This window comes from Alexandromys fortis, unplaced genomic scaffold (assembly GCF_014885135.2).
Source record: "Alexandromys fortis isolate MF-2015 unplaced genomic scaffold, M_Fortis_MF-2015_v1.1 scaffold_268, whole genome shotgun sequence".
Classification (NCBI taxonomy): Eukaryota; Metazoa; Chordata; class Mammalia; order Rodentia; family Cricetidae; genus Alexandromys; species Alexandromys fortis.
The window spans coordinates 1,293,471-1,319,756 of record NW_026068141.1 but is presented as its reverse complement, the minus strand read 5'-3'; the positions used below and the strand labels follow the sequence as shown (position 1 = coordinate 1,319,756).

The window sequence follows — 26,286 nt, the reverse complement described above, 5'->3', positions numbered from 1 at the left end:
GGGTCTTTCTAAAGGACAAATCAGTCTGAAACATTCCCTTCCTCTAGTCCTTGTCCACCCTACCCCCACCATGCTCCTGTCACTGAGGTTCCCAGGTGGCAGACACTCTCTCCCAACTCTAACCTTTGCACATGCTGTCCCCTGCTCCTCCCAGCCCCGCTGTGTCTCTCTGCTCTTGTGTTGGTTTCAGAGGTGTTCTGTGAGACCGCCCTGGCCTGCTGGCCTCCAGGGTGGGCTGTCCCTCCTGTGTGCTGGCCTCCAGGGTCGGCTGTCCCTCCTGTGTGCTGGCAGCAGCTCTGTACTGTAAGGATCACTTCCTCAGCAGTCCTTCCTGCTCCACTGGAGAAGATTCTGGGGCACTGCTACCACCATACCTAGCCTAGATCCAGACACATAACAAGTGTGCAAAACATTGGTGTCCACCCTCCAAGAGTCCCAAAATGTTTGAGTACACGACCAAGAAAGGCTTCTCTGGAACACTCTGGTTACTCGGTCACGGCATGTTTCTATGCCTCTGTGTCTTTACATATTCTCTCTGACTAGTGTGCCCCTCCCTGACTCTCCTGCTAGTGTAATCAGTATGTATCCATTGTTGGTTTAAACACATCTGACCAGGCTGGCCTCAAACTTGCTATGTGTGAGTATTGTCTTGTCCTCTTGGTTCTCCTGCTTCCACCTCTGTGAGCCCTGTTCTCTGTATCATGTTTCCCTTTCCTTCATCTCCCACTTAGTCAAAAGTCCTGCCCATTACATTGCAAATGTGTGCTTCTGGGTCTGTCATGAACATCAGGCCGTGACTCTTCACTGGAGAAGGATGCTACTCTGGGGAAACGGGACTGGAATACAATTCAAACCTTTAAAAGCATCAAATGAATCTCTTGCATTCTACACTAACCATAGAAAGATTTAACAAACACATCACACTCTGGAATGTTCCAGAATAGACTTCATACTGCCCTACTTCTGCAAAATGCTCCCACTGACCCACTTCCCAGCAAATTTCATAGTCAAACACATTAGAGACATGCAAGAAATATATTCCCCTGCCCCCACCCCCAGGGTAGAGGTTCATAGTTCACATTCATTCCTTGATTTATCTGGTTTACATATCCTTACTTTTTTTGTTGCCCTCAGGATTGAAATGAAGGCTTCGTGCATACTAGACAAATGCTGTCTACCTTGAGATACACCCGGCCCTGCTTCATACCTATTTAATGAGCACCACTGTATGCTAGCCCTGTGTTCAGTGCCAAGGCATGCCTGCTGCACTGGCCCAGGCTTTAGGAAGAATGTTTGCCCTGCAGCTTCAACTTCACTGGTTTACAGATCTCAGTTCTCAAGGGGGTGGTCCTGTCAGGTGATGCAGCGTGGCTCCAATGAGCTTTGCTATGAAATGATCATTTTGTACACTGTGAAGATGTGTCACTCTGGTTGGTTTAATACAGAGTTGAATGACCAATAGCTAGGCAGGACTTTTAGGCACAGAGGATACTGGGAAGAAGAAAGGCAGAGTCATGGAGAAAGCCTGACATGTAGGCAACGAGGTAAAAGTCATGAGCTACGTGGCAGCACGTAGATGAATAGAAATGGGTTAATTTAAGTTGTAAGAGCTAGTTAGAAGAGAGCCTAAGCTATTGGCTGAGTTTACACAATTAATAAGTCTCTGTGTAGTTATTTGGGAGCTGGCTGGCAGGACAGAGAAAGACTCGCAACAGAGTTTAGCATGGAGGAGAGCACTAGACAGGCTGGAGTCACTGGTTACAGGCTAACTGGGTTGCTGTTATACAGTTGGACAAAGGAACCACTACATAGAACCCAGGGGTTCTCCACACTCCTTAACACTTCCACTGCTGATAGAAACGTAACAAAAATAGAATCAACCAACAGCCAGAGTGTTTCTGTTTGGACTTTTTGGCAGGTCTTGTCAGGATTCAGACCCTTTGAAATGACAGTTTAAGTAACCTTGCCAGATTAAACAAACAAACAAACACAAAAGTGAGACCAGAGGAAATATAAAGCTGGAGGCTAACAGGACCTGGGGTGAAGTGGAAGAAAGAGCTCATGAATGTTATGTTCAGCTTCATGGTCAGTCAAAGATGTGGTGATGGCAGTCTCACCCGTGTTTCTGCCTGTAGTCTTCTGCGCCCACAGCATTGGTCTTCCTTGTGCTCCCCTATATATGCCTTCACCTCCCCCAAATTGTTTCATAGAAGGATTATTGACAGTGGCTGGCTGGTTATAGGTTCTTTAAGCAGGACTGATTAGAAAGTAATATTAGTTGATCATGGGTCTAGGGTCTTTGAGTGTCTATCTCCCCATGTGACGAAAGGGTGCCAGTATCTGTATTTCTAGAAAGGACAGTTCAGCTTGTTGACAGCATGTGGTAGCCTCATGTTCCATACCAACTGGGGCACAGAGGACACACCTTTATCGGGAAGTTTTAACATCTGTAGAAGAGCGCACCTGCTTAGGAGCATTGTGACAGAAGACTGGGTTGTGGAGGTACATTCACGCTCTGCTCCGTGTAGTGGGGGGCACAGCAGTGGAGGTACATTCACGCTCTGCTCAGTGTAGTGGGGGGCACAGCAGTGGAGGTACATTCACGCTCTGCTCAGTGTAGTGGGGGCGGGCACGGCAGCAGGGCACGTTTGCACTTTGCCAGCCAGTTCTCTGGTTCCTTTCTGTTTTGTTTGCTGTTCACACTAATGTTTCTTAGAAGTGGCATTTCCCGCCCAATGACATTTTTTTCCTACACTTCCAGAAACAGCATCATTGCACTCCTCACAGACTCCAATGAGCAGTGCCCGCTTGGAGCTCAGCTGCAGCCTGACAATGCCCTCTTCTCAGAGTTCCTTAGTACCTCCACTCACTTCCTGTGACCCCCACTGTTGCCCTTTGCCCTAGGCCCAGAGGTGAGGCTGCTCCATGTGTGACTTTCTCTGTTGTCTCCATGTTCTACTGGTGCTTTCTTGGTGCTAGCCTTTTAGCCAAGCTCCCGACAGCCACTTCTTCCTATTTTCTTAACAAGTCCTGAATGCAAGTGGAGGTGAGAGTTCCTTTCACATAGACCCTGTGACCATTAGGCAAATGGCGACAGAAATAGGCATTTACAGCTGAAATAAATGAGAGAGGGACACTAGCCTTCGATAGGCCCTTGGGGAAGTCACGCTGTTTAGCACGGGCTCACTTGGTCCTGAGGCACAGTGTCCCCACAAGAAGGGGAGTCGCTGGGCCCTGGATCTCAGCATTCCGTATGCTCTTTTCAAAGCGGTTCTGGATTCCAGCCTTGGGATCAGCAGATGCTTCCCTGGCTCTCATGCCAGCCCTATTGGCAACATTCTGCATCCCCACTGACTGAGTGATGTCCCTGTGGGAAGGGGATGCTGTTCACTGCCGTGGAGCCATTCTGTTCTACTAGATATTTCCTCACACAGAGAGCTTCTCCACAGACTGCAAATCCCTTAAACATATATACACCCCTCCTTCTCTCTCTCTCTCTCTCTCTCTCTCTCTCTCTCTCTCTCTCTCTCTCTCTCTGTATGTGTGCACACGCATGCATGTCTACAGATGTTTGCATGTCTTTGAGAAGGACATAGCTATCAGTACTGTAGTGGGACTATGACCCCAGGAAGACAACTGTGACCCCATGAATTATAGGAAACACTCATATTTTTATTTGTACACTGCCTCCTGAGAGTTAGGTCACTGTGAAGTCTTATCAGCCTTGGGGTCTCTCACTGAAATGAAGTTCTGTATGCACCAGCTAGCCGAGGGGCCAGCCAGCCAGCCAGCTTTCCTGGACTACACGGAGTCACTGCTTTTTGGCCTGTGCTTTCCCACTGACTGACAAGCTCCTCTCCATGTCCAGGGTCAATTCCTAGGTGCCGACTGAGATGCCATGTTCTTCTCAAAACCTCTGGACTAGGGACCCTAAACTACTCCTTCATGGTGCCCCCACCCTTCCACTTCTAGGGCCATGTCTTCCTTCTGATGGCCTGCTCCATGATGCAATCAGTTATCTGTCGTTTTCTCTACTGCCCATGGGAGCATCAGCTCCAGCAGGAAGGGGCTGGGATGTAGCTTCTCTCTGCTACACCCAGTGCCAAGCATGGCATCTAGAACACAGCAGGAGTCTACTAATGCTGATGAAGGGACGCTTACAGAAAGAAGAGCCTTTCTCTTTCAGCACACACTTCCGTGCTCTCACTCTGGCCGTACACAGACCTGCCAGCTTTGAGGTCAACGGGACATCCAGATGACCATATTCATCTCTTTCTTAATATATTCACACACATGCATGCACATGTGTGCGGTTATCCCCGCAGGTGAAGAGAAAGCATGTCCACAGTGTCAGCATACACCTACCTGCATTTCTCAGAAAGCGGCTACGGTAATCCTTGATGACTCTGGTCCTGGGGTCGTAGAAGCCATCGCCACAGTCATAGCAGCCAATGGGGATTTTTCTAGGTGGGTCCATGTTGGTGAGCTGAGAGATACCTTAAGGAGGCACAAAGGACAGGTAGTATATCACCAAGGTCATGTGCACCCCCAGCTGTTGTTCATGTGGCTGTGGGACCAAAGGCTACTTTTGCAGGGCCAGGAGCAAAGTCATCGGGAACAGGGCCCAGGGAGCATTTGAAAACGGGGCAGTGAGCAGGGCCTTGGGAGCTGGACCCTTGCCTTCTCTGATATCATCCTCATCCATTTCCTGGGCCACCATGATAAAGTTCTGAAGTCAGAGAAACCTGGGGGTGAGTCAGAGATGGCCAGGAGAGTAGATTCAAGAGGGCTAGCCAGTGTGTGGACAGAGGCCACAGGTGTGAGCCCTTGGTCACACGCAGGACAGAGGCCACAGGTGTGAGCCCTTGGTCACACGCAGGACAGAGGCCATAGGTGTGAACCCTTGATCACACGCAGGACAGAGGCCACGGGTGTGAACCCTTGATCACACGCAGGACAGAGGCCATGGGTGTGAACCCTTGATCACAGGACAGAGGCCATAGATGTGAAGCCTTGATCACACGCAGGACCCGTGTGAACCTTTGACCACACGCAGAACAGAGGCCACAGGTGTGAACTCCTGGCCACACTCCAGGAAACCTAAGGACAGAACCTAGAGAGGGAGGTCACCAGGAAAGGGCAAACAGAGGTCTGCACCTAGACTTTATCCGAAATAGCCACAGTGGTACTGTAGGCGGAGTCTGCTTGCTTGTCCCAGCCCCCCAGACCCGAAATAGTCACACAGACACTGTATTCATTACAACACTGCTTGGCCGATCACTTAAGCACATTGCTAGCTAGCTCTTATGTCTTAAATTAACCCATTTATATTATTTTGTATTTTACCACGAGTCTCATGGCTTACTAGTAAGGTTTGTGGGCATCTATCTCCTTCAGCAGCTACATGGCATCTCTCTGACTCTGTCTTCTTATTCCCAGCATTCAGTTTAGTTTTCCTGCCTAGCTCTATCCTGCCCTGACACAGGCCAAAGCAGCTTTATTCATTAACCAGTGGTTCACAGCATACAGAGGGGAATCCCACATCAGTAGTACCATTCATTGTTTCTTGTGTACTAGACATTTGGCTCCTCCTGTCTCAGGTAATCCTCAGAGTAGCCCCTTCTTACAGAGGGAACTCACATCAGAGGCTGAGTAACAGGCCCAGTGCAAGCTAGCTAGGAAGCTGCCAGGCTCTAGGCCCTGGGTGCCAAGTGACACAGGAGGGAAGGAGTGGGTCTGAGTCTGATCCCTAAGTCAGGGGCACTTCCCCAGGAAGGAAGGGACATACAGACATTTTAAGTCTTGGAATGCCATGACTGGAGTAAAGAGGGATGCTGGAATGTTCTTTTTAATATTAAGTCCTGAATTTCCCTTTCTCTGAGCAGAAAGTCGAATGCCCACCATGCCGTGCTTGCATATCTGCATCACACAAAAGCAATGCTTGAATGTTGTCTAATTATACACTTGACCCTGACCAAAACACATGTGTATTGGCAATGATTGCTGAACGCCTCAGTCGAGTTGCCATCTTAGAGATGCTCTCGATTTTCTCCCCTGTGAGGCAGGGCAGGGAAGAGTGACCAGATGGGGCACCCTAAACAGTCTAAGAGAAGACAGGGACTGGAGGGACCCAGCCCACGAGCACATGTCCCGTCGGCCTGTGTCCCCCCTTTCCCACCCTCTTGTGCTGTAATGCTTACATATTTTTAGCATGACAGCTGTCGTGTGCCATACACCTGACATGCATGCAAAGCACCATTCCAGGTACAAATTTTCTTATTGGCAATGGACTTGTAAGGCAGAAAACACTGCTTCCCTGACTTGGATGGGGAAAGTGGAGGCACAGAGAAGTGGGGTTCCTTGGTCTCCTCCCCTTGGCCAGCCCAGGGGCCTGAGATGTGAAGACTGGGTCCTGTGGCTCTCCTGAGCCTGCTGCATCCATCTTCCCCTCAGGAAGGTTCAGTGGGGACCAGGCATTCATTTCAGGTGCCTTCCACCTTTCTCTGGCTGTGGATGTGCTACCTGAGGGCTTCAGGCCGTAGCAGATCTCGGTGTGGAATCTCCGGTCATAACTGTCGCAGTAATGCCAATGTTTGTCCTCATACTGCAGCCCATCAGCAAAGGTGTACTTGCCCTGGAAGGAACCAGAGGATACCAAAGCCTTGTTACCAAGGAAACAGTGACAGCTGCCACAATGGCCATGGTTGTGAAGATTAGGGGAGACAGAGGTACTGCACCCAGCCTATGTATGATGCAGAAGTCATGGCGACTGCATGGAGCTGGGCAGGTGGCCTAGGCTCGGACCAGGTTCCTCATTGATAGGATTAGGATGACAGTATCCCCCTAACACGGGTGGCTGGGAATTTGGTGAGATAGGTATGTGCCAAGCTTATCTGGGAGGTGTGTGTGTTTTCCAAAGAGATTAGCATTTGAGTTGACAGACTGAGTACAGAGATCACCCTCGCCCATACAGATGGGCACTGTGAAAGACCTGATCAGAAGATGGGGCAGAGGAAGGACCACTTGCTCTCAGCTGTCCTGGGATGCCCATTTCATCTTGGCCTTGTACATCAGCACACCTGGCCTCTGCCTCTCGAGAGTCTCTGATTTCAGTTTGGACAAGAACTACAGCTCTGGCTTCTCTGGGCCTCCAGCCTTCAGAGGATACACTGTGGCCCGGCTTCCATTATCTCATGAGCCAGACTCTGTCTGTCTGCCATGCCCTCCTGATCACTCTCCTCCTCTGAGTGCTCTGATACCCACAAAGGAACACTTGCACATGCTGTTTTTCCTTTTATTATTATTGTAGCTGGAAAAGCCAGAGCCAGGAGCCACAGCCTCCTGCCCAGATGTGTGCATTCTGTTCGTGCTGCTTCAGAGCTAAAGGAAACCTCAGGATGTAAAGAGCACATCAGCCTAGGCCTCAGGAAACATGGGTGGAAATTCCCACAATACTGTTTGTTCACTGTGTGACCTTGGGTAAGTCACATCCCCTTCCTGAGGCTTAGAGTCTCCAAGCTATAAAAGAAGAAGCATTTCTTAACCTTTATTTAGGTCATGCGTCAGGCCCAGCAAACACTCAGGGAAACTCAAATGAGTACAGGTCATTTCCCCGCAGAAAAATATAGTTCCATATTCACAGAGGCTTTTGTGTGTGCATAAATCAGGGGTCCACTGATCCCTAAGTTCTACCCATAAACCCCAAGATGAGAACCTTTGGATTCGATGATGCAGCAGAGGTGGTGCTGTGTGTCAGGAGATGGCTGAGAATGCACACTTCTCTCTACAGTCAGCACCATCGTGGGTGGCTAAGCTACGCCGTCCCACCCTACCCCCAAAGCTGACCAGACCTGCTGGAACTTGTGAATGTGTTACCTTGCATAATTTTAAAAAGAGACCTCTTCTAGAATCTCTCAATGTGAGGGTCCTTACAAGAGAGAGGTAGACAGGTCCAGGGGAGAGGATGAGACGGCAGGAGCAGGGGAGAAGAAGTGACTTGGAGCTGTGAGCAGAGACTGGAGTGATACCTGGGCCTGAGTCAAGAAATGCAGGCAGCTTCTAGAAGGTAGAAAAAAATGTGCGGAAAGAGATTCTCTCCTGGGGTTGGCCTGCTGGCCCTGTTTAGGCTTCCAGTCCCCAGAGCCATACAATGGTACATGGAGGCTGACTTAACATGGTCAGCTGAGGGGTAATCCACCACGGCAGCAGTACATAGCCACGCTGACTATTGTTAATTCAAGGCTGGGGAGTATGGACTGGGCAGTGGCGGTGCACACTTTAATCCCGGCCCTCGGGAGGCAAAGGCAAGCAGATCCGTGAGCTCAAGTACAGCCTAGTCTATACAGTGAGCTCCAGGACAGCTAGGGACACGCAGAAAAACCCTATCTTGAAAACCACACACACACACACACACACACACACACACACACACACACACTGAGGAGCATGCATTTCAGAGATAGAGAGTCACTGGCCAGAGAGCAGACTGTAATGGCACAGCAGGATGGAGGGAGGGGAGAATGGAAAGAGGCAACAACAGGTAGGGAGGCTATGGGGCTACGGCAGGTGGGGGGCTCTTCCTGCCTGAGACCCTTCCCGAAGCCCCAGCTGGTCACCTTCACCACCAATCCTTTCTCCCAGGTGGCGTCGAATCGGCTCCCACTGGGAAAGAACAGGGTTCCTTCTCCATGGAACATGCCGTCCTTCATGTCCCCAACATATCTCGTCTCAGTAGGGAGGATGTACTCCGCATCGCCCTCCATCCTGTAAGGACATGGGGGGGACAGTCACTCTCTCCATCCTTAGGTGTCATCATTCATCACGATTCTGGCAGAGCTTTTGTGGGGCTTTGTTTTCATCAACCCCCCCCCCCAAAGTTGTTTAAGATGCGCAGCCTTTGCTCTGTCATCCTCCCTGCCCCTGCAGACTGTCCTGGAGTTGATGCTGTTCACTGCTGGCCTTGCTAGGTCCAGAGAGGGCTGTGGACGGTGTCAGAGCTACACAGCAGAAACTGCAGAGACCAGCGGCTCAGGCAGCTGATTCTGAGTCCACCGTGACCAGTTCAGTCTTGCCCACTAAGCAAATCCTGTCAAATGTTAGCTTGGGCCAGCTACAGAAATCACTCTGCACCTTACCTTACCTTTTTCATTTGTCAAATGGGAATCACCATGAGGCATGGTGGCTATTACAAAATGTAGAAGGTCTTTCTTCTTCTCTGTGTTCTCAAGTAGAATCATCTAGAACTCAGCTGTGCAGCACTTCCAGGAAAATCATGACCATGAGGTCAGAGGCCCTACATTTATTTATTTATTTATCAACAGAGATTCACTCTCTATCTGATGCTGACCTGGAGCTCATGTAGCTCAGACTGGCCTTGAAGCCATGTCAATCCTCCTGCCTCAGCCTCTCAAATGCTGCGATTGTAGGTATAAGCCACTATACTGGGTTTTTCATTTTTATATTTAGATATGGTACAAGCAAATCATGAATTTTAATGTTTTGTTAAAACAGTTTTATTTATGAAGCATAATTGATATGCAAAACTGTACACAAAATTAAAGTGTATAGCTTATGAGTCTTGACACATATCCTGGAAACCATCATCATAGTTAATATAATTAATATATCCCCCACCCCAGCTGCTGCATAATCTTCTTTAATCTTTCTTATTTGTTCTTTCCATTCCTCATCCCTAAGCAAATACTCATCAATTTTCTGTGACCATGAATTCATCTTCACTTCCTATAATTTTATATAAAAATCATATACTATGTGCTCCTTTTTGGGAGGGGGGACTTCCTTCACGCAATATAATTCTTCTGAGATCTATTCATATTACTGCTGTGTGAACCAGCATTCTCACTGTGTGTGCTCTTCCAGTGAATGGATATACCACATTGTTTGCTCATTCACATGTTGGAGGATGTTTGGGTTCATTCCAGTTTCCCGTTATTACAGTCTCAGTTACATAAAGCTGTTGAAGTACCCACAAGTATGCCTTTGTATGAGCGTGTATTTCCATTTATCAGGCTAATACCTAGGAGTCAAATGCCTGTCTTATTTTTTAAGAAAATGTCAAGTTCTTCCAGAGCACTTGTCCAATGTTATATTCCCACCAGCAATGGGAAGTCTAACCAAATATTAAGTATTAATTTATTCTATATAAGAAGTGATTCCAGGCATTTAAACTCTAAAAATAAATTGCCTCCTCTCAGACCAAGAAAGAAAAGAGCCCCCTCCCCCTGCCATTATCTCCCTGTGAAAAGAACATCTGTATGCATACTGTTAAGTTTCCCCTTGAATCCTCTGTGAAAACAACATCTGTATGCATACTGTTAAGTATCCCTTGAATCCCCTCGGGGTGTTCATTAGCTCTGCCTTCTGATGAGGAAATCGAGGTCCACCTCTAGCGGAAGGCTGGGTTCTCTCAGAGCTGTTTCTCTCATTACATGCTGGATCTAAGCAGCCCCAACGATGACTGTTGCCAAAAACCAAGATTCAGGCAGAGTACATGGCAAAACTATGAGAAGAAGACCAGCAAGTCAACTACTATCTTCTTGTGGGTTGTGGGCAATCAAGAGGCTCCTGTCAGGTCTGGGTTTCAGTACTGTGACTACAGCAGTAGCAAAAAGACCCCATTGCTTGGGATGAGCAGGGGTGGCTGGTGCAGTACAGACAGGTGAAAGTGTGTAGAATTCTGGCCTTCTGTCGGTATCTGTCTGTCTCACTGACTTTATGTGCAGAGCACATCATAAAGATGTGTGTGGGTTTCCCGGTTTCCTTCATCTCCACCTGACAAAACTTCTGCTGTAGCAAGGCCAGGTGGGAAGACGTGATGTGGTTTACACACAGAAATGGGTAGGAATCCTTACCCCATTGCTTCTTAGCATTGTCCTAAGAGTGAGTAAGCCGCTTGTTTTGCCTAAGTTCAACCATGAACGTGCGAGATCAGCCTGAACTAGATCACTGTTGTGGAAGTGTTGTACACCCAGCATCTCTGCCACCTTCCGAAGGGTCAGACAAGAGTCTCGAGTCCTTTACCCTCTCCCTTGCAGAGGTGATTGAAGATTTGAGTCATCACCCATATGAATTATCACCACTTTCTCTAGGAAACCATCCATCCCTATGGCCGGCTAGACCATCGCTCCCGCAGCCTCAAACTCAAAACACCCTGCAGTTCCTCTAGCTTGTGTACACAGACCCTCCCAAATCAGGCCTTCATCTCTCCATCTCCACAGCCCCATGGAGTGATTTACACCCCAACAACTATCACTTATCTGTCAATATACTTCCCCCCAGCCTCAGGCTCTCCAGCTCTCAAAAATATTCCACTTTCTTCATCTGGAGCTGCTAGCCACACTGGGTCCTCTCTCATGTCCACAGGGCTGACCTTGATTACTTGTAACTGTGTCGGGCTTACTTGCCCTCATGTCTGCCTGAGCTTTTTGAGGGCAGGGATTATAACTGGCATTTGCTGAATAGCATTTCCTATTTTCCATTTTTTTTTGAGACAGGGTTTCTCTGTATAAGAACCCCAGCTGTCCTGGAACCAGCTCTTGTAGTCCAGGCTCCTGTTTTCCTTTCTTAAAAAGTCATTTTTTAAAAAAATTATTTTTATTTTTTAATGTGTATGAGTGTTTTGCCTACATGTTTTTATGTGCACCATGTGCGTGCCTGGTACCCACAGAGGCCAGAAGAGGGTGCTGGGATACGCACACATATCACACAATAAATTGAATGAATCCCACCTATGTGGCGTATTAGACATGTGTGCATGAGCATGTTAGTAGTGCAAACGTTTGAAAATGCTTGGCTCAAGTCCCGGGCAGAGAGCAAAAGGCAGCTGCCTTTCTCCAGCCCGGGAGTGGACACACGGAGGAATGGAACCTTACCTCCCGTTTATGTATGACCCGATATATTTGCTCCCGGTGTACTGCATGTCAGCGGCTAGAGTCTAGCGAGACAAAACAACTTCAGCGCCCTCAGTGTTACTATAACAACCAGGAGGTGTGGGCGGAGTTCAAACGAAGTCCCGCCCCCCAACCCCGCTTGACTTCCTGAAATGGCGTACACGCGTCTACTCCAGCAGCGGCAGAGCATTGCGCCTGCGCGCCGCTGGAGACGCATGCGCAAATGGTACAGGGCAACCTGGGAGACCCAAAGGGGAATTGAAGGAGACGGGCGACGCGGCTGAGGGCACCTGATCAGGGTCGGGGCTGCCGCCGTCATGCCGGGGATAGTGGAGCTGCCCACTGTGGAAGAGCTGAAAGTGGAGGAGGTGAGGCTCGCCCTGAGGGCAGGCGGGAGGCCCGGGGCTGCAGCTGCTGCTAAGCTGGCCCGCGCTCGGTCCCGGCCTCTGCGACCTGCAAGATCACTTCCCGCCGTGTCTCCAAACACCCAGGCCCCCACCAGTGACTCTCTTCCTGTGAATCGGGGTGACACTCTCTGATATCACCTAGTCCCTTGCTGTACCTCCGCGTGAGGCGAGTATGCCTTCCCAGGTGCTCACCTTCCACCGAGTCTGTCAAAATCTCGGCGCAGAGGCCTGGGGGCCGCGGCAGCGTGTGTGTTGGACAGTGAGGCTGGCGTGGGTCAGGGTCTTTGGTAACAGGACGCACTTAAAGCATTTACTTCTTGTAGAGACATTTAAATATTTGTTATGTGCACATGCAAATATGAAAGGGACAGTGCCCTTCTTTGGTAGTTTCTAGTTTGATAAGGAGATAGGTAAGACTGGACAGCACAATGCAGCTGGTGCTGTGGAAACTGAAGTGCAGGTGATGTGTTATTGTAATTATGGCAAACACAACCAAGCCACTTCTCCAGGCCAAGTTGCTAATTACTTGGGACACACAGTGAGGTAAGATATAACTCATCTTTCTTGAAGTACAGAAGTAGGGCCCCGACAGTAGGAGTGATCTGCCCAAGGTCACAGAGACTATGTGTGGAACAGGTGGAACGGGGATCCAGATCTGTTCTGAAGCCTGTGCAGGGAAGGCTCAGCTAAACTATGCTAGAGTGGAGAAAGCCAGAGATGTTTGGTGTCAGCCTAGTGTTAGTGGTGGGCTGAGCCTCTGGAGGAGTCACTGACCAGGCCAGAGCAGTTTGGACTTGATCCTGTGAGATGATGGGAAAGGGTGGATGTGTTAAGGCAGAAGACTGCCATGGCAGGATTTGATAAAATAAATAGACCGGCAAGGCTAAAAATTAAATGCTGAGAATTCCACAGAAGGCACTGTCAGATGTTTTCCCACGCCACTTCCTGTACGCTCTTGACAACCTGTGAAGGGGGCAGCTGTCATTTTTCTCAAATGAAGAGCTGCTAGCTGTCCTCATGGTATGAGTGACATTTACTAAGAAGTGACAAGGGATGTTCCCATGAGCCAGCTTTTTATTCTTATCCCATCCTAAAACTGGTTTAACATGAGTTGACATGTTTTTTTGTTAGATTTTTAGTTGGCTCAGCAAACATTTCATGCAGGAGCTTTTAATACATTTTTCTTTAAAGTTAGAACTATTAATTTATATGATCATGCAAATAACTAAAGTGTAATAAAAGATAAGACACATATGATTAAATATATGAGGGACAGGTAGGACTGGGTTAAGGAGAAAGTAGGATTTGATATTGATTCTGAGTTCTAGACCTAATTCTTGGTCGCTTTGAGTAGCGGTTAGCACTTGTAAACAAGGGTGTTCTGCTAGCAGGATGAGGCGTCTCTATGAACAGTTCTGTATGAAACATAAAAAGATGGAGAAAGCACATGTTAGCTTATTGTAAAACACAGCATTTGAAATCTGGTGTTTTATGGGTAGGGATGGAGAGAAAAACTGAGTAGTGGAAGAAGGAAGTGAATAAAGTAAGGAGATGGGGAAGCTGGGGCTGGACGTGGGTCCTGGAAGCATTGAGCACAGGCTCTTTTGTGAAGTCTGGTGAGAAGGCTGGAGAGGTAGTTTGAGCCCAGAAAGCCTTGGACAGCAAACAGGAAGTTCAGGTTTTCTGCCGCTGCTGAGCACGACTTTTTTGGGGAGTTGGTTTCTGAATTGTAGCAGCAGAGTAAAATAAAAGTTTTTGGAAGGCCACTTCAAGTGACTTATAGAAACTGGATTGAAGAGTAAGAAACTTGGGAAGACAGTGACTGTTAAAATAACGGAGAAATACATGGATAACCATGGTAACCTTGTGAGTGAGTCCTTACTCAGCAATAATGCTGAAGAGCCTGGGTTGGGTCTGGAATATGACAACAGACCCAGAGGGGCAAAGAGCAGCAGCAATGGCTTTGGGGAGCAGATAGAATTCATTTCAGGCTTTATGACTTAGGAGTCATGTCACATCCCTATGGGGTGGGGATAAACATCCAGAAGCTTTGAGTTAAAAATACCAGCCGGACAGTGGTGGTGCTTTCCTTTGGAGGAAAGGAGGACTTTGGAGGGAGAGGCAGGTGGATCTCCAGGTTCGAGGCTAGCCTGGTGTACACAGTGAGTCCCAGGACAGCCATGGCCACACAGAGAAACCCACCACCACCAACAAAAGTATTCCTTGGTGTCTTGATAGTTTTGAGTGAAAATTAAGCAACAGGCGGTACTGATAGACTTGGGTCAGGTACATCCTTCGCATGTTTACAGGCCTGAGCTCACTGGATCTTCACAAGGCCCTAGGGAATGAGTGCACCACACTCCACTGTACACAAACAGGAAATAGACATCAGGAGGTATGGGCGTGGTTTGTGGGGGCTTTGCTGAGATTCTGCCTGTGTGGAAGCCTGTGGTGCAGAGTGGCTGTGTGAGTGATGAGGAAGGATGTTGAGATTGTGTGTTCTGGGGACAAAGGATGCTGGATGGGCTTCATCGGCCGTGAAGAAATAGCTGAGGGGATAGTTACATCTCAAGCTCTCCATGTTCTCTGCGATAGTAATGTCACGCCAAAGGAAATTTCACTTATATGTAAGTTGACGTTTGTGTTGCTAGTCGTGACAGACAGTGCTGGTGGGCAGTTCTGGCCCTCATCTGCTTTCTGTAGAATGGAGGGGAACCTCTCTCTCTTCCTTCCCCAACATTAGTCTTAGGAGTAAATTAATATGTATAAAGTGCATAAAATAAGACTAAAGACTTTCTCATGTTAAAGTCCTCAATATTTTTAAAAATCTAATTCAGTGGTATATTAAAGTAGAGTTTCCTGACAGCAAGTTTTAGGAAACCTGCTAATGCTCTTTGTTACATTTCTCGGTTGATGAAGAATCTGAGAATTCCCTGGCTGGGAAAACTGCAACAGTAAAGCAAAAGCACAGCCCACGCCCAGATGCCAACAGTCAATACCCCACCCTGCTCTTTAAAGTTCAGGCTTAATAAGTTGCCCATGGCAGAGTTGGTGCTCAATGCCCGCCTGCAGGCTTTACTAGGGCAGTAAGATAGAAATATTAGAAGAGAAACAGAGTAGCCAAAATCACTGAAAAGCAAAGATGTTGAGATCTCTGTTGGTTCTAGTAACTGTAGCAACCTGCATCTGGTCTGCAATGCTTCTCAAGACAGCGCTGAAGGCAAGCAGGGAAGTCTTGTCGTGATCACAATGCTAGAGGTAGCATTAGTGTGGGCCTCTTCCAGGACTTTATTCTTAGTAATTGCCAGACTCTGAGCTCTTTCTTTCCTTTTCCTCCCTTCCTCTGATTTCCCAGCCCTCTGGGAGTTTCAGATGTCCTTATATGATTCATTTCATTTCTGGAGAGGAATCTTAGCAATGTTGACAGTTATTTAAGCAAGATTCTGTTAGGGTCGCCAGAACGGGGCTGGTTCTTTCAGCCTGGTAAGACACATGCAAGAGCCTAACGCACTCAGTTGTACCTGACTTGGTGTGTGACCTCCTCCTCGTCGCTTTTCTAGGTGAAAGTCAGCTCAGCTGTGCTTAAAGCCGCAGCCCACCACTATGGGGCTCAGTGTGACAAGGCCAATAAGGAGTTCATGCTGTGCCGCTGGGAGGAGAAGGACCCCAGGCGTTGTCTGCAGGAGGGCAAGCTGGTCAACAGCTGTGCGCTCAACTTCTTCAGGTAAGACTCACCTGACATCTGGAACATCAAGGTGTTCTGAAATAGTCTTCAGTGAGGAAGTGGCTTCCAGCTAATTAAATGTGCAAGTGTGCAGGTTTTGAAATCAGATAGACCAAAATTATTTTGTTTCTTTTGGATTTGTTTTTATAAGGCAAGTTCCTCCATGAGTCTCAGTTGTCAGCTCTGCAATAGTGTCTGTTCTCTACAGTATTGCAGTAGGTGGTTTTTATTTTTTTTTTTTATTTTTTTATTTTTTGGTTTTTCGAGACAGGGTTTCTCAGTGGTTTTGGAGCCTGTCCTGGAACTAGCTCTTGTAGACCAGGCTGGTCTCAAACTCACAGAGATCTGCCTGCTTCTGCCTCCCAAGTGCTGGGATTAAAGGTGTGCGCCACCACCGCCCGGCTGCAGTAGGTGTTTTTAAAAGGTCTGTACAACCACATCAGCCCAATGCTTGTTGACAGACAACAGACAGTTGTGATGGTTAGGAAAGTATTGAGTATTGGGTTTTAGGTCCGACACTGTGTGCAGCACAAGCCCAGCTGTGTAACTAGCTGAACAGTGTTATTTGGGCATGGTGTTAGGGTCTTATAGTCCTAGCTCAGGAGCTGGAGGCAGGGGGACCAACAAGGGCAGCTGTGGCGACACAGGGAACTGGAGGCCAGTTTGGGCTACGTGAGATGCTCTCAAAAAAAAAAAAAAAAGTTTGGTTTGATTAAGTCAGCCTGGAACTCAGAGTGCAGTCCTAGAGTACTCATTCCTGATCCGGCTGCCAAGTGTGCGCCGGCAGTGTGCGCCACCTCACCCAGCCGCAGGAAAGGTGTTTGAGATTCTGTTGTAATAAAAGGACAGAAACTACCTAGAGTGGGTGGCTGAGAAGTCCAGAAATAGTCCTGGTGTCAGGCAGGGCTGGATCGAGGGTCTGAGTGGCAGCAGAGCTATGTCGTACCTTTTCCCTCTGGTTTCTGCAGTCTCTGGGCTCAGCACTTCTCTGCTGACGTCATTTTCAAATAGACTTTCCCTTTGCTATTGCCTTGGCATGGCCAGCAGCCACTGCAAGATGCCCTCCCCATCAGCGAGCCCTCATTGCAGTGCCATTGCCAGTGTGGGCAGAGTCCCCGCTGAGCCAGATCCCACTGTCTGTGGACCCTGGGAGGTAAGCACTCTGATTGGTCAGGCCCAAAGTGAGGTTTAGTCTTACCTTCACCCACTCTATCTGAGAGACAGGGAGTTGTTTCCCAGAGGAAAAGGAGGGGTGTTACAGAAGAGTGGGGCCGACTGCTGCCTCGTGACTCAGTGGCTGTCTTTCTTCTTTCTTGCCTGTGCTGTCCCTGTCCACATGCAAAGATACTTTTGTGGTTACAATTATAATATGTATATTTTTAATATAATGTATAATGTATACATTATACCTGACAGCTCTTGTTGGTGAGCTTCAGTCTATACTGTTTAGCCTTTCTTTCTTTCTTTGTTCTTTCTCCTTATTTTTTACTTTTATTTTTATTATGTTTTGACACATGGTTTCCTAGGTAGCCTGGCTGTCCTGCAACTCACTAAGTAGACCAGATTGGCCTTGAACTCACAGCTCCTGCTTCTGCCTCCCAAGTGCTGGGATTAAAGTTGTATGCAATTACGTCTAGTTTTTTTAATTCCTTGGTATTCATTTTCCAACAGTGTAATTTTTTTAAGGTTTAGATAATTATATTTGAGATCTGAACTTTTATTGCTATTTTTTAAACCATGAATGATTAAAAAAATTCTTAAAATGTGTTTGTGTATTTTGACTGGATATGTGTCTGTGCACCATGTTCGTACATTCCTGGTACTTTAGGATGGGAGATCAGGAGAGGGAATCAGATCCCCTGGGCCTGGATGTGAGCTGCCATGTGTGTTCTGGGAACCAAATCAGTTCCTAAGCAAAGCACCAAATGATCTTACCTGCGGAGTCCTCTCTCCAGCCCCTAATTTAAAATATATATTTATCCATGTGGAGGGGGCATGTGCACATGCCATGGTGCAGGTGTGGGGGATCAGAGGCCACCTTTGTGGAGTTGGTTTTCTTTTGTCACCTTTATGTCAGCTCCAGTGATTAAACTCAGGGCATCAGGGTTAAGGCAGTTTTACACACTGAATCAGCTCACCAGCCCCCGCCTTACTGTTTTCTAGGTTGGGTCTGTAGCACAGTGCCTGCTCTACTGGTTCACGAGCTGGGCAAGGGGCTGGAGATTGAAACATACACACACACAGAGACACAGGTGCCAAGAATGCCCCTTTTTCTGTGTTCCAGGGCAGCTTATATAGGGTCTCCTTGACTAATGGCCACACCCTAACACTCAGCTGCAAGCCCACCAGAAACCACTCCCCTGCCCTCAGGAACTCCTGAGGGTCTGCTGCTTAGAGCAGCTGCAAAACAAGTTGTTTGCTCAGAGCAGCTGCAAGCATAGGAAAACACATTGTTTACTTCGGCAGGCAGGGGGTCACAGGACATTCAGGGTCTGGGGGTCCACAGTCCCCAACAGGGTCAACTTAGTCTGCCCTCTGCACTGATGCTATATACACAGTGTTTAAATATTTAGGAGATAGGAGATAGTGCTTTATGATGCCTGGAGTTATGTCAGTATTATTGCCTTCAGGGTTAAATACGCCTTTACTTATTTTGGGGAATAAAAGTGACTTTCTAAGATTCCTGAAGCTGGAGATGACCACCGAGGCATGGTGAGCAGAGGCCAGGCAGGGTCTCCCGCTGCAGTGCTGGGCTGTGATTCCTGTTACGACTGTGGAGAACACAGAAGAGGAGGGTGGGAGTTACCCAGGGTGCTAGGTAACTTTGGGAAGGCCTAAGATGGAAACTGGGTGAGCGGCAGGGAGCAGCATGGAGGGTAGACTTGTGCTGCATGCGTAAACTCTCCGAAAGTCTTCCTGAGACACCCGGAGAGGGGTGGTGGGGGTTACATAAAGTAGTATTTTATTTTATTTTTCTCGAAGTTTTATTTTAATTCCTAACAGGTTTGAATGAAAAGGGAAGGGGTTGCCCCAGCCATTTTTTCTTCTCTTCTTATCTCTACCCTCCCTTTCTCAGGGGAGGGTGGGTGGAATAGAGTGATGTAGTTCAGGCTGGCCTCACATCCACCCTGTACCTAAGGCTACCCTTGAATTCCCAATCCTCCTGTCTCCACCTCCCACATGCTGGGGTTACAGTCCTGTACCCCACACCTGTAGAAGTTAGCTTGATTTGGGAAATAACCAGGCTAGCTAAATGATAAAACAATTATATCTTTATTTATTATAAGGGGAAAACTCACGAAACAGGGACGAGAAGTCCAAGCTCAGCTGTGCTGGAGGGAACCACAGAGAGAGAGCACCTGGGCCTTGTTTTTTTTTTTTTTTCTCCAGACCCCAGAAAGCCACACCCTAACTTGGTCCCACCTCTTAAAGATAATTGGTTAACAAAGCTTCCCCATCACCACCTAGCTTTCCTTGGCCTGTCTTTTCTTTGTGTATCTGTTCTTATGTCTGTGTGAACATATATGTGTATGAATGTGTGTGGGTCTGTGTGGGTGTGCACATGTGCCCACATTCATTCAGAAACTCAAGGCTGAGACCGGGAATCCTTATTCTGTGAGGTGTGTCACTCAGGCATGGAGCTTAGCACTATGGCTAGTCTCACCCGCAAGCTTGCTTTGCATCTCCTGTCCCCTCCTTCAGAGGATGGAATTTACAGTGGGGCAGCCAGGGCACCTTGGCTCTTAGGTGGTTCTGTTACTTATGTGCCAGATGCTTTAGGTACTGGCCGTCTCCCTAGCTTCCTCCAGCAGCTTCCATGGTTCAGAGGGAGTTATTTGCTGCTCTGCTTCCTAGCAGCGCCCAGCTCTTCATAGTGAGGACTGATTCTGGCCAGCACTACCTCCCTCCCGTTAGTTAATGTGCTCGTGTTTGAAGGTCTCTTACCCCTGGCCTCTGTCAGCATGCCAGGTTCTGACTGCTTCCTTCCCTTCTGAGTTTGCTGAGCTGTGATGTAAAGACTGAGCAGGCTCTAGAGAGGTCTCCTGAGTAAAATGCCTGTGGCTTAGGCCATAGGCTTTTATTTTTGATGAATAAAGGAAGGTTTGCTCCTGAGAAATCTTGCTGTGTTTTATTTCTTACTTACTGATTCTTAACTTTGGGTTTTCTTTTTCTTTATTTATTTATTCATTCATTCATTCATTCATTTATTTATTTATTTTGGATATTTGAGACAGGGTTTCTCTGTAGCTTTGGAGCCTGTCCTGGAACTCCCTTTGTAGACCAGGCTGGCCTCGAACTCACAGAGATCCACCTGTCTCTGCCTCCCGAGTGCTGGGATTAAAGGCGTGCGCCACCACCGCCCAGCGGGTTTTCTTTTTTAATTACAAAGCATATGGAAAGTTAGGCTTCATTATGACATTTTTCAAGCAAAATTTGTTTTTGTTGTTGGTCTCCCCTCCTTTGTGTGCTCCCACCCCCAGTCCCCTTGTCCTAGTCTGTACCGGCTCTCGCAACCTTTGTTCTTCTGCCTCTCTTATGACCTGCTGTCCTACAACATACAAATACACATGTATTAAAAGTCTAAAACCACATGAGATATGAGAGAGGATGGTGGTTCGGGTCTCAGACTGTGCCACCTTGCTTAATATGACACTTACTAGTTCTGTTTTCCTGCAGATTCGTATTTCTTAGAGGCTGAGTAAACCAGGCATGGTAGCACACTGGAGGCAGAGGTGGACAGATCTCTTGAGTTTGAGGACAGCTTGGTCTGCATAGTGAGTTCCAGGACAGCCAGGGCTACACAATGAGACTTTCCTGAAAAACCAAAAATAAATAAAGCTGAGAAAAACTCCATCATATACACATGCTGCGTTTTCATTGTCCAGTGTTCTGTTGATGATCCCCTGCTTTTGTGAATGGAGCAGCAGCAGGCACATGGTCTAGTGTCTGGGGTCGGTTGTAGCGAGTCCTTTGGGTGCAGCCTCGAATGGTGTAGTTGGATCTCATGGTGTTCTGGTTTCCATTCTTGATGACCTTCCACAGTGGTTGCACTAGTTACATCCTAGCAGTGGGCAGGGCTCCTTCCCTGCAGTCTCAGCTCTTAGTTGTCAGTTTTTACTTGAAGGCCTTGAAGGTGCCTTGGGGTGTGGCATTGTTACTCCTACACTTTGCAGAATGTAAGGCTACTGTGTTGTGAAGAGCTATCCCTAACCTGTAGCCTTCCTTTCCAGGCAGATCAAGCGTCACTGTGCAGAGCCTTTCACAGAGTACTGGACTTGCCTTGATTATTCCAACACGCAGATGTTTCGTCACTGCCGCAAACAGCAGGCCAAGTTTGACAAGTGTGTGCTGGATGAACTAGGCTGGGTGCGGCCAGACCTTGGGGAGCTGTCCAAGGTAAGCTTCCTCTGGGTTGGGTAGAGGGGATTGGCTGTGACAAAGGCAGAAGGGGTCCCTCTGAGGATGGAGAGGCTATGAGTGGTCCCCATTTACCAGACAAAGGACTCGACATCCAGAAGCCAGTGTGTCCTAGCAGGTGTTAGCCAACAGGGAGCAGAGTGCGTTAGCCACCATGCTAGTGAGGGCCGTTGGCAAATCCACTGGGGCAGCAGGAGCAGCTTGTGCCAGATTTTTTGGACCATCAAGAATTGAAGAGCGGGTCCTCCCTTCCTCCTGGGTTGGTGGTTTCGGTGATGACTCTGGCTGAGGCATCATGGAAGCCTGATGTCTGCACTGTTCTTTGTGTTCTCGTGAGTCTTAGCTCAGGAGCATTCTGAGTGCTGGGCCCCCAAACGCACACACGCTGCTGTGACCTTCCTGGAGAGCTCTTCCTGAGCTGCTTCTGCAAGATAGTTCATCCTGTGAAATTGAAGAATTTGGGGCTTAAACTCTGTCTTCACTGTAGGATCTGTGCAGGCAAGAAAGATGCATTATTGAAACTCTAAGACTGTAGGGACTCCCAGCTGCTCCCGAGCTGCTGTGATGTGCAGCAGAAGAAGTCCTGCCCACAGTGGCCTACATGCCTGTTGCTTGAACTGAGGGCCTCCACTCCTTAGAGCCAGGCAGCAGAGCTTGGCGGGCGGGAAGGGCACGGTTGGATGGAAGAGAAGGACTGAATCTTGTTACTTCCCAGCTACCTGACTGCCCTGTCTACTATCCCCAGGGCCTGTGTGAGCCCCTGCCCAGCACTAGGCACACAGGCTGTCCATCTTAGTTTTCGTCCCTTTGGGGCCAGCGCCACGAATAGATGGGTAGCCTAGGTTTTTTTAGTCTGACATACTTAGCTTTATTTAAGATACATTCTTTAGCTAAACTGAGGAAGTAACCTTAGTAGTGGCCAATCAGATTTGGAAAGTGATAAAACTTAACACACCTAACCAGTAGAACTCCCTTTTCTTCTTTCTTCTTCACCACAGGGGAAGCTGTGAGTCAGGCTGTTAAACCAGAGTATTTATTCTTGAGTCTTTTTTTTTTTAATATTTTTTATGGTTTATTTAACTTTATTTTGTGTGCATTGGTATAAAAGTGTCAGATCCCTGGAACTGGATTTTCAGACAGTTGCGAGCTGCCATGTGGGTGCTGGGAATTGAACCAGGTCCTCTGGAAGAGCAGTCAGTGCTCTTAACCACTGAGCCATCTCTCCAGCCCTATTCTTGAGTCTTTATATTAACATTCTTTACCCCGAAATAAAGTTATCTAATTGCTGCAAAAATGTATTTCTTGACATGTATTGTCAATTTTAGTTGCACTCCAATCCATTGTCCAGTCTCCAGAAAGGCCATTAACCAGCCAAGGGAAACCTAAACAGTAGCTTCATTCTCTTTGGCATTCTCTTTGGCATTCTGTCTGGCCCACTTGTCTCTTCCTCCGAAGACCAAGTTGGACCCCAGTCCGGATGTCACACCTTTTCCTAGCAGAATTATCTCCTACTCGTAATGATAACCTGATCATAAAGAAAGCAAGTTGGGGGGCACTTCATATACATCCTAGTTCCTCCCAGGAATCCCCTTTTATGCACTGCAGTTTTATCAAGTATGCCTCAGGCCTTCCTTTAGGGATGGGTCTGAGATGCCCTGCTCCCTCCCTTCTGGGGGGTGTGAGAGCAGGTTGCTTCACTAGTCTTCTTCGATCAGTTGTTCTTCCAGTGGGTCCCTGGTTACTCTATATTCAAGAAACATTCTCAGAAACAAAGAATGACAGTTTTCTCGACTGATTTCATGAATGTCTCCAGTGAGCGTTTGGAACTACTCTGTCAAGCAGCAAGGAACTCTTCATTTGTGACCTGCACAATGAAGCAGGGGACAGGGACCTGCACTCAAGGCCTTGGGTTCCAGCTCCAGCTCTAACGTCACCTTAGGCGACCCAGTCACTGTCCTATGCACTGGAGATAATACGTACACATAAGGTAGTTAGTTATATTAACTGTGTACCTGGAGCTCTGGGCACAGAATTGTTTCTGAGTGGTATGTCTAGGCAGATGGGCCTGGCCTCTCATACATGCAGATGGCTTAGAGTTGGTACCACTGAAGTAAAAGTCAGAAAATGCTTAGTAGCTGTGGCCCACTTGTAGGGACCTGTGTCCTTAACTTTCAAAGGGATAAGTTCTGGGCTAGAGGTATTGTTGAGTAGTACAGACACTCACCTAGCATGTGTAAGGCCCCACAGCAAAGTTCAAGATTTAAAAATGAATTTCTGGTTGCTTTTCAGTTGAGGTTTTGATAATCATTGGGGATGGTAGTTGTAGGTGCTTTCCTCCTTGCTCTTGGCTGCAGTTTAGGACCTACTGTTTCCTAACTGTTGGTTCAGCTCTGGGCCCACCACCAGGCCTAGCGTCCCTGCTCCCAGCTGCAGATAGTGATTGGTCGCATCCCTGTAACAGTGGCACCTGCTGCCGTCAGGTTAAATCCAAGCACCTTTGCACAGCATTGCGTACTGTATCACCCAGCTTGGTGCCTTAGCTGTGCGTGGAACTCATAAGCATATATCCTAGCAAGGACATCACCAGGTGGGAGCTGCTGGTAAGGATGAGCTGGGATAATACGCTCAGCATCAACACTGATAACACCAGAGCTTGCTTAGGTGTGGTCTCTGCCGCTGTAGTGAGCTCTGTAGACATTGCCTCTGCTGTCTTTGTCTTCCCCTTTAATCTTCCTGGCAGACTCCTGATTCTCCACAGAAATAGCCTAGGCCCAGCCTTCAATGTGGGTGATTTGTGCAGGGTCTGCCCTTCCCCACACAGCACAGTAGAAGTTCTGTCTTGCTCACACCCCAGAGGACAGCTTGTCTCAGCTTGTCTCTTGCTGTAACCTCAGCTCCTACCCTGCAGAATAACAAAAGGTGGACTTCCAGAAGTGTATGCAAGGATTAAGTGAGGCTAAATGCATCTGCCTGCGGTTCGAAGTGGAGGAGTAGTTGGAGCGACAGGAGCAATGGGACCCCAGAGGGTTCAGGGTTACTGCTGCTGCAGTCCCATTGAACCCTGCCTCCTTCTGCGCCCTTCCAGGTTACCAAAGTGAAAACGGATCGCCCTTTACCAGAGAACCCTTACCACTCAAGACCGAGGCCGGAGCCCAACCCTGTGATAGAGGGGGATCTGAAACCCGCCAAGCACGGCAGCCGATTTTTTTTCTGGACCACGTAAAGACGGGTCCACACGCGCCCAGATGACAGCTGATGGAAACACCCATGCCGCTCGCGTGTGCTTTCCTGGATCACGGACGTTAACAAAAAAGTTAATTTATGTGACTTGGCAGTTATTCTATACATTTCCTGTCCATTAAAATTTTAAAGGAAACAGTTGTGTTTTATTACGCTTTATGTAACCTTTTAGCCTTTAGAGATGACTTCCCCTGTCCTTTCTTGCGCTCCTGACTTGTTCTAAGGAGGATTTGCCTGTGTGGCAGGAGAGCCACACTCCAGCATGGAGGCTTTGCTACCTGAAGCAGCTTCCCAGGAGAGGTCAGCATAGAGTGTGAAACTCCAGCTCTCTCTTCTAGGCCAGAATTCCAAGCAGAGAGCTCTAACAGTCATTCCAGGGCCATCCAGGACAGAGTGAAGGTTTAAGCCTGTGACTCAGGCATGGGAGGGGCTGCTGGCTGGGCCCTAGGCTGTGTTGCTCAAAGTTCCTTAAAGAACCTAACTTCCACTGCTTCCCCTCAGTAGCCCACCGTCTGGTGTTATAACCCAGATGTTTTTCCTGATAGACAAGGGAGGTGGAGGCTGAACTCCCAGCTCCAAAGCCAGGAAGTTGGAGGTCTGAGTGTCAATTCCAGCCTTGGGTGTGTTCCTTAACCTCTGGTGAGAGGTTGAGTTTGAGGACAAACCAAAGACACATGCTTATCTACCTCCTGGGCAGGTTAAAGCCCAGTGTTTAGGAAGTGCTGGCTCAAAGCACTGTTCCCCCACGTTCCTTCACCCTATCCAGTTCCCCTTCACTTACTTGGCCGTTTCCTTTACAGCTGACCGGGTCACTGCCCTTTATGGTTGTGGCATTGCATTGCCACATAAGTAGCTGCATAAGTCAGAGCTCGGTGGCTTTGGGCCGCGTCGCAGAGCTGTGAAAATAAACTCTGGGGCGTGCGTCTCCTTCGGTTCTTCCAACTCTCTGTGGGGAGAGTGAGACATTAAGACAGATGAGGCACAGGGGCTGCTTCCAAAGACTACAAGGCCAGTTGAAGGGAAAGCATTTCTATGCCATGCTTACCTCACCATTGGGGACATTTGTAGTGAAGTTCCCACTTCCTCCACACCTCTGCTCAGACTTCCAAAACTCTTGAATAAATGCTTGGGCTTTAAAAATAGCTGAGACAAAGTGTATTAACATCTTGGTGGCCAAATAATTGGAAGTCAGCTACGATTCCTAGAGTTGGGCAGGGCCACAGGCTGACAGGTGTATGGTATACTGCCTGCCATAACTGACTTGTCAGTCCCCTCTCAGAAAATGCTCAGTCTTACATAAATAACATTTGTTGAGGACTTGCACTGTGCCAAGTGTTTCACAGAAGTCAACTCCTTTGTGTTCAGAGCCATTTGTAAGTAATGTTCCCGGCACCCACATCAGATGCCTCACAAGCATCTGTGGCGCTCAGGGGATCCAGCACCTCTGGATGGTGGGCACTCACACATATGTGGCAAACGCGTGACTTAGAAGTATTTTAGCCAGGCAGTGCTGGAGCACATCTTTAATCCCAGTACTTGGGAAGCAGAGGCAGGTGGATCTCTCTGAATACAAGGCCATCTTGGTCTA

General features: G+C 48.1%; 2 protein-coding genes across 3 annotated transcripts in view; one reads left to right on the top strand and one right to left on the bottom strand.

The window, feature by feature from the left end:
• Morn5 (MORN repeat containing 5) overlaps positions 1-15,849 on the bottom strand; it is a 33,970-nt gene extending 18,121 nt beyond the window's left edge. Inside the window, exons 1-4 of one of the 2 annotated variants that reach the window (XM_050126813.1) lie at positions 12,509-15,849; positions 8,616-8,763; positions 6,523-6,634; positions 4,366-4,497 (exon numbers count right to left, since the gene is read on the bottom strand). In XM_050126813.1, the coding sequence (XP_049982770.1) occupies positions 4,366-4,497; positions 6,523-6,634; positions 8,616-8,762 (391 nt within the window). In that variant the 5' untranslated portion in view covers position 8,763; positions 12,509-15,849. Of the gene's footprint in view, positions 1-4,365; positions 4,498-6,522; positions 6,635-8,615; positions 8,764-11,891; positions 12,007-12,508 lie in introns of those variants that run through there. The other variant, XM_050126812.1, reaches the window with a different exon arrangement.
• On the top strand, positions 12,110-24,834 carry Ndufa8 (NADH:ubiquinone oxidoreductase subunit A8). The gene is made up of 4 exons (XM_050126811.1): positions 12,110-12,277; positions 15,877-16,040; positions 21,272-21,437; positions 24,544-24,834. Exons 1-4 carry the CDS (start codon positions 12,227-12,229, stop codon positions 24,679-24,681), a joined length of 519 nt encoding a protein of 172 aa, XP_049982768.1. The 5' UTR covers positions 12,110-12,226; the 3' UTR covers positions 24,682-24,834.
• The last annotated feature ends 1,452 nt before the right edge of the window (positions 24,835-26,286 follow it).